The sequence below is a fragment of the Bos indicus x Bos taurus genome, chromosome 25 (genome assembly GCF_003369695.1).
Source record: "Bos indicus x Bos taurus breed Angus x Brahman F1 hybrid chromosome 25, Bos_hybrid_MaternalHap_v2.0, whole genome shotgun sequence".
Taxonomy (NCBI): domain Eukaryota; kingdom Metazoa; phylum Chordata; class Mammalia; order Artiodactyla; family Bovidae; genus Bos; species Bos indicus x Bos taurus.
In genome coordinates, this window is record NC_040100.1 from 19,782,145 (window position 1) to 19,796,346 (window position 14,202).

At 45.5% G+C, this 14,202-nt stretch overlaps 1 protein-coding gene across 2 annotated transcripts in view; it reads right to left on the reverse strand.

Moving 5' to 3' along the window:
- The window catches only part of LCMT1 (leucine carboxyl methyltransferase 1), a 69,540-nt gene that overhangs the window by 29,627 nt on the left and 25,711 nt on the right, over positions 1 to 14,202 (reverse strand). For both annotated transcript variants that reach the window (XM_027526954.1, XM_027526955.1), the window contains exons 2-4: positions 11,155 to 11,246; positions 8,679 to 8,800; positions 1,519 to 1,595 (exon numbers count right to left, since the gene is read on the reverse strand). In XM_027526954.1, coding sequence (XP_027382755.1) covers positions 1,519 to 1,595; positions 8,679 to 8,800; positions 11,155 to 11,246 — 291 coding nt within the window. The remainder of the gene's footprint in view (positions 1 to 1,518; positions 1,596 to 8,678; positions 8,801 to 11,154; positions 11,247 to 14,202) is intronic.

The window sequence follows — 14,202 nt, forward strand, 5'->3', positions numbered from 1 at the left end:
CTTTGTATTTAGTCACACTTCGTAGTGTTCCCAGAGCATCAGAATTACAGTACAGCACCTTCAAAGCATATTTAATGTAGATATAATTTTATATGTAGAAAGGGTAAAAAAACTTATTTTCATGTGTGTGTGCACACAGTCATGTCTGACTCTTTGTGACCCCTTGGACTGTAACCCTCCAGTCTCCTCTGTCCATGTTATTTTCCAGTCAAGAATACTGGAGCGGGTTGCAATTTCCTCCTCCAGAGGATCTTTCCGACTGAGGGATCAAACTCGTGTCTCTTGCGTCTCCTGCAGTGGCAAAAGATACAAGGATAAACTAAAAAAATAAAGTTTGAAAATGACCTCCAATTCTCTCTGGATGTCTAAAGAATCAGACATCTCTAAAGGATAAGCAGAAACTTTTGTGCTTATCAAAAATTTGGTTAAATGTTAAGAATTGGGATTTTATTTATATGACCACTATAAAAAGGAGAGTGGACCCGTAGGTTATAACTGTTGGAAAACCTTAACCTTGGTCTTGAAGTCAGGGTTTAAATTTCAGTTCCACGCCTTTCTGGGTGACTTTAGGCAAATTAACTAAACTTCTCTGAGCCTCAGTTTTCTCATCCTGTAGAAAGGGGTCAATGATACCACTTAATTTACAAGTAGGCTCTGAGGACTGAGGAGGACCATCCAAGTGAAGCATTTAACATGAGGGTAGGCAAAGAAAAACTCTTGGCAAAGATTAGCAAACTCACCACTTACAACTTGGCAAATTCCTTGAAAACTGAACTCAGAATGGCCCCTGTTACATCTCTTATATAGTAACTGTAACTTCAGCCTCCCATTCATTCATTCAAAAAATTCTGAATGGACTTCCCTGATGGTCCAGTGGTTGAGAATTCATCTGACAATGCAGGGGACGTGGGTTCGATCCCTGGTCCAGGAAGATTCCACTAAGCCCGAGTGCCACAACCACTGAAGTCTGACTGCCCAAGAGCCTGTGCGCCGCAACAAGAGAAGCCACCAGAATGAGAAGCCCTCAGAACACTAGAGAGTAGCCCCTGCTTGCCACAACCAGAGAAAGCCTACACAGCAACCAAGACTCAGCACACAAATATATATATATATGCTGTTGCTTTTTTAAAAAAAAGAATTTTACTACATATCTATTCTGGGGCCAGGCATCTTTCTATATCGTAGGGATAAAGAAGTAAGCAAAATACACACCAAAATTCAGATTAATATACAACACTGCTAATCAACTATCCAAAAATTTTTTTAAATTCAGATTACTAATCTACTGTAAGTCACTTTTTTGTTAATCTTCAGGGGAATTACAAAAACAGAGAGAAGAGCCACAAAGGACGGTGTATTTCCTGTTGACTGCACAATACATTGGAATGAGGGTCCTGGGGCAAGAAAGAGAGTAGGGAGGGGATGAAACATGAGGTTTCCCACATCCAGACCCGCGGTCTCCCAGGAGCTGGTTCTGAAGCCCACCAGGCTCTTGCTTCTGGCCAAAGCCACACTTACTTGATGCTGTGCAGCTTTCTCGTGACTATCATCGGAAAGTCAATTTCGAAATATTTTCTTGGTAGAAGATCCTCATCCTGAGAAAAAAAAAAACAGAGAGTAATCCTTATACAAGGTTTCCCTGGTGGCTCAGTGGTAAAGAGCCTGCCTGCTAATGCAGGAGACACAGATTTGATCCCTGGGTCAGGAAGATCCCCTGGAGAAGGAAACAGCAACCCACTCCTGTATTCTTGCCTGGGAAATCCCATGGACAGAAGAGCCTGGTGGGCTACAGTCCATAGGACACGACTTCATGACTGAGCACACCTGCAATTTTTATATAATTATTACTCATACATTCACAGATCACTTTCACGTACCAAGTCCTAGGGGCCCAAAGAACAATGGCGGTGCTTCAGGATTTAAAATCAGGGTAATGAGGACTTTCCTGGCAGTCCAGTGATTAAGACTCACACTTCTACTGCTGGGAGCAAGGGTTTGGTCCCTGTTGGGAGAACGAAGATCCCACATGCCTCAAAGAGTGGTCAAAATACAAAATAAATTAAAATCAGGGGAATGATATAGTCAGAAATGGTCTCTCCAATTTACTTGGTCTCAGCATCAAGAACGGATGGAGGGGAAAAGGAGATTATTGTAGTCGTCCAAGAGAGAAGTGACGGGGAGTCTGAACCAGGAGAATGGTCACAGGGATGTTAAGAGGTGGTCTGGAAGGAGGACAGGAGAAGTATTTCTCAAAAACGCAGCTTGACACCTATTAGAGAGGGTCAAGAAACCAATGTGGTGGGTTGTAACCAGCAGACTGGGGGTGAAATAAAATAAAGTAATATACATCAGAAAATTTCACATGGAATTAGGGTCAGCATTTTTCTGTGATATATAGTGGGGTGGGGTGGGGTGGTAAACAGCAGGTACGCTGGAGCCCGGACATGGGCGAAAGGTTCCAATCCGCACTCCACCACTTGTTTGCTGTAAGGCCTTGGGACAGCCACTAAAATCCCTGGGCCAATGTTTCCTTATTTGAAAAGTAGGGAAAATGATTAACACCTCATAGAGTTGTGAGGATTAAAGAAGAAACGCATGAGTAACACTCGGAATGGGGCCTGCCCTTAGTAAGCATCATGGGTGTCCTTATATCTTGTGTGTACAGACATATGTACATAGATTTAGGTCCTGGCTAGGAGTGTACAGTTCTTTTTTTTTTTTTACTGTGGCTACAATTTTAAAAAGTGTGAAATACACACACACAGCCCTGCTTCCCTCTTTTCCTTTTTCTAGCTTAGTCAGTGGTTATACCCCATCCAGTCAACCTACTGGTTGTGCTAGAATTCTCTCCAGCTTCTCCTCCCCGTCCAATCAATAACTTAGCCCCAAATGTATGCAAATAGGTTTCCCTAGTGGCTCAGAGGTAAAGAAACCGCCTGCAATTCTAGAGGCACAGGAGATTCAGGTCAATCCCTAGGCCAGGAAGATCCCTTGAGGAAATGGCAACCCAATCCAGTATTCTTGCCTGGAAAATCCCATGAACAGAGGAGCCTGGTGTGCTACAGTTCATGGGGTCGGACAAGACTAAGCGACTGAACACACACACGTATACAAATCTATGCAAATATGAGATCACTATGTAATAATACTATGAAACTAACATAATATTATGTCAAATTATATGATATCACTTATATATGGAATCTAAAAAAAAATGATACAAATGAACTTATCTACAAAACAGAAACAGACCCACAGACACAGAAAACAAACTTATTGTTATCAAAGGGGAAAGAAGGGAGGGATAAATTGGGAATTATATATATATACACACACACACATATATATATACACACACACTGCTGTGTGTTTAGTTACTCAGGCAAATCTGACTCTTTTCGACCCTCTGGACCATAACCCACCAGGCTCCTCTGTCCATGGGATTCTCCAGTCAAGAATACTGCAGTGGGTTGCCATGCCCTCCTCAAGGGGATCTTCCCGACCCAGAAATCAAACCAGGGTCTCTTGCATTGCAAGTGGATTCTCTACCAGCTGAGCTATCAGGGAAGCCCACATCTACACACTACTATATAGAAAATAACAAACAAGGACCTACTGTATAGCAGACTATACTAAATATTTCATTATAAGCTCTAAGGGAAAAGACATATATGTATAACTGAATCACTCTGCTGTAACACACTGTAATTCAACTGTACTTCTCAGATCCATCTTCAGCTGTGAAGACAAAACACCACCCCCATTTGCCTGTAGCAGCTCGTCATACCCTAAGACTTAGCAAGAAACAAGGCGCCCCACAACCTGGCCAACATACCCAGAAAGGGGCTGATATCCAGAGCCTGGTGGGGGCTTCTTTGGTGTAGAATAGGACAAACAAAAAGGTGGGGTAAGGATGATACCCTTGTTTCTGACTTGAGCGATCCGGCAGGTAAGAGTACCATTTATGAAGACAGTAATGAGAGATGGCCCCTTCATGGATCACCGCCTTGTTGTGGGCGAAGGGGTCTATGAAACTCAGTAAAGTTATGAGCCATGCCATGCAGGGTCACCCAAGACGAACAGGTCAAAGTGAAGAGTTCAGACAAAACACGATCCACTGGAAGAGAGAATGGCAAACCACTCCAGTATTCTTGCTGCAAGAACCCCATGAACAATATGAAAAGGCAAAAAGATGTGACACCGGAAGATGAGCCCCCGCCCCCCGGGTCGGAAGCTGTCCAATATACTACTGGAGAAGAGTGGAGCAAACTGGAGACAGTGAAGAACAGGGGAGCCTGGCGTGGGGCAGTGCAAGGGGTCAGAAAGAGTCGGACGCGACTTAGCAACTGAACAGCAGCAGCAAGTGAGAGACGGAGGACAGGTAGGAAGTGGGAGCAGACCTGCCCAAGGACGGAGTGATGGGGGCAGAAACCACGAGCACGCACTTCCCGGTGGGAAGGCGACCCCTAAGGGCAAGAACAGAATGAGGAGATCCGCCCACATGGAAAAGGGTCCTCAGTTAAAATTGCAGGGGATCTGGTTTGGGAGAAGGAGGGGAAGAAGACGGAAGGAGGAAGAAGGAGAGGGAAGGAAGAAGGAAGAAAAAGAAAACAAAGGGATGAGATGGTTTCCTGCCATCAGAGGAGACCTGGGCTCACCCACCCTCAGCTGTTCACTCCTGGAATTGCAACACACAGCTGCTGCAGGACTGCAGAGCAGGGCTAGGTAAAAGCTGTCTGAAGATGTTCAGAGGATATGTTAAAAGGATACACCGAAATGACTTCTGCTAAGAAATTCTACAACACCTCTCAAGAATTTGTACTCATGAGGTACGGAGCAACAAGAACACTCTAAAACCGGGACTTCCCTGGTGTTCCAGAGGTTAAGAATCTGCCTGCCAAGGCAGGGGACTCAGGTTCAATCCCTCATCCAGCAAGATTCCACGTGCCATGGGGTTACTGAGCCCATGCACCACAGCTACTGAGCCGGTGCTCTAGAGCCTGTGCTCTGGACCAAGAGAAGTCACTACAAGGAGAAGTCCGCGCACTGCAACTAGAAAAGCCTGTGGGCGGCAGTGAAGACCCAGTGCAGTCAAAAAAGCTACTAAAAGAAAAAAGGCCTAAAATTCCAGAACACCACACGGACAATCCAAAGCAAATAAATGAAGGACAGCATAGAGTCCTACATCACTTCGTACTTTTTAAAGAGCTTTCCCAGGCACTCGGGCACTTGATCCTCCTAAGAATTCTGAATAGGGGATCACTGTCAAAAGAAAGTTTCTAAAAGGCACACCAGGAGATTTTAACAAACAGCCATCCTCTTTCTTAGCTTTCAGAAAGGGGCAAAATGGCTCTGGCAAGTGATGCTTCAACTTTTCATTCTGCAATTCTCTGTGGCTCTTCCGACACCACTCCCAAGTAGCTCACAGGGCACGGGAGGCAGGGAGACACCCAAAGCTGAGCATGGCCACTGGGAGGCAGCCAAGAACAGCCACGAAGAAGGGGGGTTCCTCAAAGATCCAACGTGATCAACTGCTTCACGGGTGGCCAAAATCGAGACTGCTTTCTGTCCACACCTGACCCTCTGGTTGGGCAGAAACAGAATCCAAGGGCTACAAAGAACCAAGGCCCCTCTGTGATGACATAGAAAGGTGGGATGGAGGAGGGGGAGGAAGGCTCAAGAGGGAGGGGATATATGTACACTGATTCACTTGGGCTTCCCTGGTGGCTCAGATGGTAAAGAATCCGCCTGCAGTATGGGAGACCTGGGTTCAATCCCTGGATTGGGAAGATCCCCTGGAGGAGGGCATGGCAAGCCCCTCCAGTATTCTTGCCTGGAGAATCCCATGGACAGAGGAGCCTGGCAGGCGATAGTCCCTGGTGTTGCAAAGAGTTGGACACGACTGAGGGACTAAGCACAGCATAGCTGATTCACTATGTACAGCAGAAACTAACACAACATTGTAAAGCAATTATACTCCAATTAAAAAATAATTTAAAAAAAGAACTGAGGACCCTTACAGGGTTTCACTTACCCTTTATTTTTGCCTCATGACAAGATCAACTTTCCCTGTTCTTGCCTGCTGCCTGAAGATGGGCATCTGTGACTGTTCAATAGTGAGCCCCTGAGATTATACAGAATGAGCTCACATGGTTGTGGCTCCAGAAAGCCTGTGACTTGCAGCTGAGCCTCTGCTGGGGCAGCTGGGGGCGCCATCCCAGGTGGAAAGAGCCCGAGATATCACAATCAATGGACAAGATCTCCCTGCTCTTTTATGGAGGCACATACAGCTCTAAAACAGGGATTAGCAAACTTTCTGGCAAGAAAGTAAGCAGTTTAGCCTTGGCAGACCTGAAGATCTCTGTCATAACTACTCAGCCCTGCTCCAAGTACCAGAGCAGCCATAGGTAAGAGGTAAATAAATGTGCATGGCTGTATTCCAATAAAACTTTATTCACAAAAACAGGTGGCAGGCTGGATTTGGCCTGTGAAACCTTTGCTCTAAGGGAGCAAATAAGATAATATTTGTCTTAAAAAGAAGAACTTAAGATTTTTTTAAAAAAATTCTTCAGATCAATATAATTATCAAATAATTACACTGATTTCCAAATTTCCACATAGGACTTTGATGCCCTGAGCTAGTCCCCTTTCTCGCCTCTTTTTCTTTTAATAATTTTACTTATTTTTGGCTGTGCTGGGTCTTCACTGTTGTGCGGCTTTTCTCTGGTTTCAGCGTGCCGTGTCTACTCTCTGGTTGCCGTGTCTTCTCTTGTTGCGTAGGACAGGCTCCTGGGCAGGCAGACTTCCGTAGTTGTGGTACATGGGCTCAGTGGCTGGGGCTCCTGGGCTCTAGAGCACAGGCTCAATAGTTGGGGTCCATGGGCTTAGCTGCTCGGTGGCACGGGGGATCCTCCCGAATCATGGATTGAACCCGTGTCTCGTGCATTTATTTGGCAGGCAGATTCTTATTCACTGAGCCACTGGGGAAGCTCCTTGTCTTTGTTTCTTGCAAGGGGTGCATATGCCTCCGTGTACCTTGCTCAGAAATTAAAATCTCAGATTTATGAATGATTAACCCACCTACCAGATGGCGGTAAAAGAAAAAAAAAAATGGCCAAGTCCAAAGGGTGTCAGGTCGAAGGAGGGATCTCTCCAGCAGTCTGTATTAATGCCGGCGGTACACACTCTTTGACACTGCCTTCTGTTCCAGTCGCTTCCACCACACCAGGGTCACAGTGTTATAGGGGCACAACTAACACAAAGAAAAGACCCCTCACGCAACCACAGGGCTGCGTGCAGAGGAAAGAGGAAGGAATCGGGAGTTCGACGAGCTGCAGGCCAATGTTGGTGCACATCCCAGTGCCACTAGCTGTCCAATTTGGGGGAACAACTTCCAAAACCTGGTATTCCCCATCTGTGTGAGCTCCTCCAACAGAGCTCTCATGTTAATTCCTGAGGTCATGTATGTGTAACCACACTTCATAGGGACTTCCCTGGTGGCTTAGTGGTGAAGAATCTGCCAGCCAATGCGGGAGACACAGGTTCAATCCCTGATCCAGGAAGATCCCACGTGCCACAGAGCGGGAGCTATTGAGCCTGTGCTCTAGAGCCCAGGAGCCGCAACTACTGACCCACATGCCACAACTCCTGAGTCTGTGCCCTAGAACCCATGCTCTGTAACGAGAAGCCCCCACAATGAGAGGCCCAGGCCCTGCATCCCGACAGGAGTCCCCACTTGCCACAACTAGAGAAAAGCCTGCACAGCAACGAAGACCCAGCACAGCCATAAATAAATAGATTAAAAAAAAAAAGCAGTCATAAATATCAGTTATCTTATCCAGAAGGAAGAATGCAGCGGCAAATGATTAACACCAGGGCCATGTTGAGGCCACTGATTTTTGAGTAAGAGGAAGGTTGAGAGTTCTTATGACCAAAGACCTTCTTATCAGGTGATGGGGACAAAACAGATAATGCAGGTTGAGTTATGTTATACCCTCTGATTTATCTTGCTCTCTGTCTGCAAGAAATCTGGAGAATGCACATACCCATTACTGCCACCAGATAGAAGAACCAAGAAAAACCCGAAAATGCCATCAGTGAGATATTTGTAGGGAAAAGGTTTGGTGATAAAATCCAGTCTAGGAATCAAAGACCACAACTTCAGCCCTGGGTTTGCCACTAACCAGACCCAAGTTTCCACACCTGCCCTTGAACAACCCCAAACAGAACAGTTGAGGAATCAAATCAGAGAATGACTTCAAAAAGGCTTTGGATCATGTTATCTTTACCCAGTCTTGCAAATCTCCCAGTGTTACTACCAAAGACACTGTTATTCTAACAATAAAATCTTCAGTTCTCATCAAAATTACAAACACATATGTTCTTTTGTCTCAGCAGTTCTACTGATAGAATTCTTTCTCTGATACATTTCCACACATGCAGAGGAAAATGTACCCAAGGAATTGTATTATAACCCTGTCTGTGGCAGCAAAATGTGAGCAACAACCCACATATCTTCACTAGGGCCCTAGTGGGATAAAGTACAGAGCTGATGGAAGTTGTGAGGGATGGGAGACAGGCTCCCACCCCATTTTAATCTCTTTTTTCAAGTTTTTGAACCAGGTGAACATCTTCAGTAAACTAAATTAAAACGACTGAAGAGAAGGGGGGAAATTTACCTTTAACATCCAGAAGGTGGTATCCATCCCGGCCCCAAGATTTAGAATTTGACAATTACATTCTGTCTTCCGTAGAAATGCCTTTGTAAGCTGACTGACGCCATGGACTCGAGCAAAATATCCTAAGTGACAGACAGAGAAGCAAGCTATCACTTGGTGACGACAGGAATAATCCATGCAAAGCCCACAGTGCTAGGGAGAGCAGAACAACACTGTGCCCTTCTTCAGGTCAGGAGAAATAATGATTTCCAAATTCTTCTTTTAAGGGAAAAAAAAAAGCTGATCAGACCAAAATAAGTATAAGCTACTTAATGGTAGTTTAAGAAAAATAAAATGCCCTGTCCTGTTACTTAGGAAAGACGAGTATCTTTTATCAAGATCCAAATGTCCTCTTGGAAAGGTGCTTTTTCACGGCTCCAGGGGAAGTTAATGAGTACTCTGCTAAAACTTGTCTGCAATGCAAGAGAAGCAGGAGATGCTGGTTTGATCCCTGGGCTAGGAAGATCCCCTGGAGGAAGGCATGGCAACCCACCCCCAGTATTCTTGCCCAGAGAATCCCATGGACAAAGCCTGGTAAGCTACAGTCCATAGGGTCCCAAAGAGTTGGACACGATTCAGGGACTGAGAACACATGGAAAATAACATTTTTAGGTCAGGGAATTGGGCAGATGAATGTCAAAGCAAGGAGAGCCATGATTATTATCTTGTTCCTTTCACCTCCATCCTGTGTGGGTTACAGCCTCTGTGTTTACAAAATGGCATCACCAACGTGAGGGTGGCGAAGCGGGGAAGCAGAGATACCAGCAAGTGGTGGCCTAATTAATGGACTTGTTAAGCTCTAGGGTGAGGAGCTGGAACAGAGGAGATGGGAAACCCAGAAGGGAGACAGGAAGATAGCGGCTATCTGTTCTAATGGCCTGATACTCAAGGTGCAAATGCTTTAAGAGCAAAATTTGAGAGTAGTATTCAGAAACTTTGTCATTTGACAGACAAATTTTAGTGAATGTGCTGATAAATATTTTGAGGGATTCCCTAACAGTCCAGTGGTTAGGACTCTGTGTTTCCACTGCCAGGGACCAGAGTTCGATCCCTGGGCAGGGAACTAAGAACCCACAAAGCTGTTTGGTTCGGCCAAATAACTAATCAATTGATAACCCCTACATGACTTATAAACAAACAAATACTTTGGGCTTGTGTTTACATTTTATTTTTCTAGTAAATCACCTTTTTTTTTTTTTTGGCTGCACCGTGAACCATGCAAGATCTTAGTTCCCCAATCAGAGCTCGAATCCATGTTCCCTGCAGTGGAAGAAGCATGGAGTCTTAACCGCTGGACTGCTAGGGAGATGCCTCTAGTAAATCATCTTTATTGTATTCTGCAGAATATTATCCGCAATGGATTCAATTTGAGGAAACAATGTCCTCACCTCAGATCTTTGGGGAGTGCTCTCCTCCTGGGCTGGAGGTCCCCAGTCTAGACACGTGGACCCGGGAGGGGAAGAAGGAAGGAGGCTGCCACACGGCCCAGGGCTACGAAGAAGAGCGGCTGCCTGCCTCCAGAACATTCCCTGGGAAATCCATCTGGACAGCGGCAGAGGCAGGCTTCAGGAAGGCCTCTTGGCCAGGCCTCGCCCAGGCTAACTGCTGCCCAATTCTACCCTCAGTTCAATGTTAACTACCAAGTCCTGCTCTTTAGGAACCACTATTTACACATTTCTTTGCAGTTCTTACAGAGTCCACCTACAGGACCCATCTTTAGGGCCAAGATTCCCCTACCCACAAGAATCATGGTCAGTGGTCAATTTTTCAATCTGGCTGCAACTAAGTCACATTCCTGTCTCAAATCCTTTGACTTCCTTGCTGGAAATTACTTGCAGAACCTAACAGTGTTACTAACAAAATAGGGCAACAACAACAAAAATAACCCCCTATATGAACAGACAGCTCTCAGCAAAAGACATGTAAGTGGCTTTTAAACACAGAATAATGAGTTTCAACCACACCTTCAAATAAGAGGAATGTAAAACACCATTTTTCATGTACCAGGAGAAGGCAATGGCACCCCACTCCAGAACTCTTGGCTGGAAAATCCCATGGACGGAGGAGCCTGGAAGGCTGCAGTCCATGGGGTAGCCGAGGGTCAGACACAACTGAGCGACTTCACTTTCAATTTTCACTTTCCTGCTTTGGAGAAGGAAATGGCAACCCACTCCAGTGTTCTTGCCTGGAGAATCCCAGGGACGGGGGAGCCTGGTGGGCTGCCGTCTATGGGGTCACACAGAGTCGGACACGACTGAAGTGACTTAGCAGCAGCAGGGGAATAAAGATTAAAAGTTTCATAACACACTGTGCTGGTGTCAAAGTTGGGAAACGAGCACTCTGGTGGAGACAGTACACCCCGGAACTCTCTTTTTAAGAATGAATTCCTAGAACCCCAGGGATTCATGAGATGTAGGGAAGGGAGCTGGGCACTTGCCTCGGTTAATTTCAGGTGCCTTCCTCTCTTTAGAGAGTCTCACCAAATGCTGGATGTAAGGGTCCTGCCAGTAGCCAATGCTCACTGCAAACCTGAAAGAGATGAAAAAGGAAACAGGTGATTAGAGAGAAGGGTCAGGCCAGGTTCCATGGGCAAGTTCCCAGGAACCAGGTCAAGGATCCAAAGATTCATCTCTGGCCAAATCATGCAACTGGAGGTTATCATAATAAGCGAAGTCAGAACAAGAAAGATAAACACCACGTGATATCACTAACAAGTGGAGTCTAAACTATGACACAAATGAACCTATCTATGGAACAGAAACGTTTGCTGACAAAGGTCCGTCTAGTCAAGGCTATGGTTTTTCCAGTAGTCATGTTTGGATATGAGCTGAACTATAGAGAAAGCTGAGCACCAAAGAACTGATGCTTTTGAACTGTGGTGTTGGAGAAGACTCCTAAGAGTCCCTTGGACTGCAAGGAGATCCAACCAGTCAATCCTAAAGGAAATCAGTCCTGAATACTCATTGGAAGGACTGATGCTGAAGCTGAAACTCCAATACTTTGACTACCTGATGCAAAGAACTGACTCAATGGAAAAGACCCTGATGCTGGGCAAGACAGAAGGCAGAAGGAGAAGGGGACGACAGAGGATGAGATGGTTGGATGGCATCACCGACTTGATGGACATGAGTTTGAGCAAGCTCTGGGAGTTGGTGATAGACAGGGAGGCCTGGCGTGCTACAGTCCATGGGGTCGCAAAGAGTCGGACACGACTGAGCGACTGAACTGAACTGAACTGATGAAACAGAAACAGACCATGGACATAGAGAGCAGACTGGTGGTTGTCAAAGGGAGGGGACTGGTGGAAGGATGGAGAGGGAGGTTGGGGTTAGCAGATATCGGCTATTACATATAGAATGTATAGACAACAAAGCCCTACTGTACAGCAGAGAATTATATTCAATAGCCTACATTAAACCATAACAGAAAAGAATATTTTAAAAAAGAACGTATGTGTGGGGTATTTACACACACACACACACACACACACACACATATATAACTGAATCACTATGTTGTAAGCAATAATTAACACACTGTAAATCCACTACACTTCAATTTTAAAAAATGAAAGGTTAAATAACATTTAATGCTCCAGCACAAGTTTAAACAGACTCATCCATTCATCCACTTTTACATTCACAGTCACTCCCATCACACTTCCCACCACAGTCATTTCTTACCTCTCTCTTCCTGCATATCATTAATTCCTTTCCCAGGACCCTGGCCTGGCGTGCTGCGATTCATGGGGTCACAAAGTTGGACACGACTGAGCGACTGAACTGAACTGAACAGACTGAAACAGCAAGTAAGCTCACCTCATATTTCATACAGCTCTTTGAACATTTATTCACACAGCAAACTCCCTGGCCGGAGCTAGTCAGGTAACTCTGTCCAAACAAGAGTTTTGTGTCCAGGGGAAGGGAGACCCAAAAATAAATAGCAAATATCACTAATAACTACCAAAGTATTTCTCCTGACTCTGTCAGTCCTTTCATGTCCCTTAAGGAGGCTGTAGTGGAGAAACCAGGAACAAATAAAGCAGCTACAACTTGGAAAGTGCCAGGGTAGCCTAAAGGTTCTCAACCCCAGTCTACACTACAAGCAATGATAGACGCCGTGTTCCAAGCCTGGGAGCTAAAGCCCTGATTACCATTGGAAATCTCCTGGCAAACATAAGTGGAACCAGCCTCAGGATAAATGAGAAGTCAGGGAAGGAATCTGGATCCCTAGGGCCATACCACACCCCCCAGGGGCCCAGAGCCTTCTCTACCACACAAGGAAAATTTAGTGAGATAATAAATGTCTTTACCACTTACATCAAATTGAGTCAGGCTTCTGTTACTTACAACCTTAAGCATCCTAAGTGATATCCTGCATGATACATCCACTCCACATTGCCTGGTAAGTAAGCTGAAACTTAGAGCGTGTGTGTGTGTGTGCGTGTATGGTGTCACCCAATTAAGTTCTAAGCTCCCAGATGCACAAATTACATCTTTTCTTTTCTTCATACCTACCAACAAGGTTTATGGGCTCAGTTGCTCAGTCATGTCCAATTCTTTGCGACCCCATTGACTGTAGCCCCACCAGGCTCCTCTGTCCATGGGATTTCCCAGGCAAGAATACTGGAGTGGGTTGCCATTTCCTACTCCAGGGAATCATCCCAACCCAGGGATCAAACCCATGTCTCCTGAGTCTCCTGCACTGGCAGGTACATTCTTTACCACTGCGCCACCTGGGAAGCCCCTACCAACAAGGCTTACTGCTGCCTTAACGGCAACAGCTGCTGAAGTCTAGACAAACATGCCCCCCAGTCTCCTGCACCCATGTCTGCACATCCAAAGGCATTCTCAAGGAAGCACATATGAGAAACACCCAAAATACTAAGGAACACAATTTGCTAAAAGCCCAGACTGTCCAAGGAGAACAGCAGACCGAGTTTTACAAAGCAAAGTTGCTCAGTTGTCTAAAACAGTGATTCTCAGGAATTCCCTGGAGGTCCAGTGCTTAGGTGGAGAAGGCAATGGCACCCCACTCCAGTGCTCTTGCCTGGAAAATCCCATGAACAGAGGAGCCTGGTAGGCTGCAATCCATGGGGTTGTGAAGAGTCGGACACGACTGAGAGACTTCACTTTCGATTTTCACTTTCATGCATTGGAGCAGGAAATGGCAACACACTCCAGTGTTCTTGCCTGGAGAATCCCAGGGACGGGGGAGCCTGGTGGGCTGCTGACTATGGGGTCGCACAGAGTCGGACACGACTGAAGCGACTTAGCAGCAGTAGCCAGTACTGAGGACTTCACTGCTCAAGGCGAGGATTCAATTCCTGATTGGGGAACTAAGGCACGAATCTCAGCCAATAAAAGTAGTGCTTTTTGAACAATGAGTTGTGACCCATTCATATCACAAAATCAATGTAATAGTTTGCAAATCTCCATTTTAAAAAATGAAGTAGAACACAGTAAAGTAGGAAATAGCAGCATCA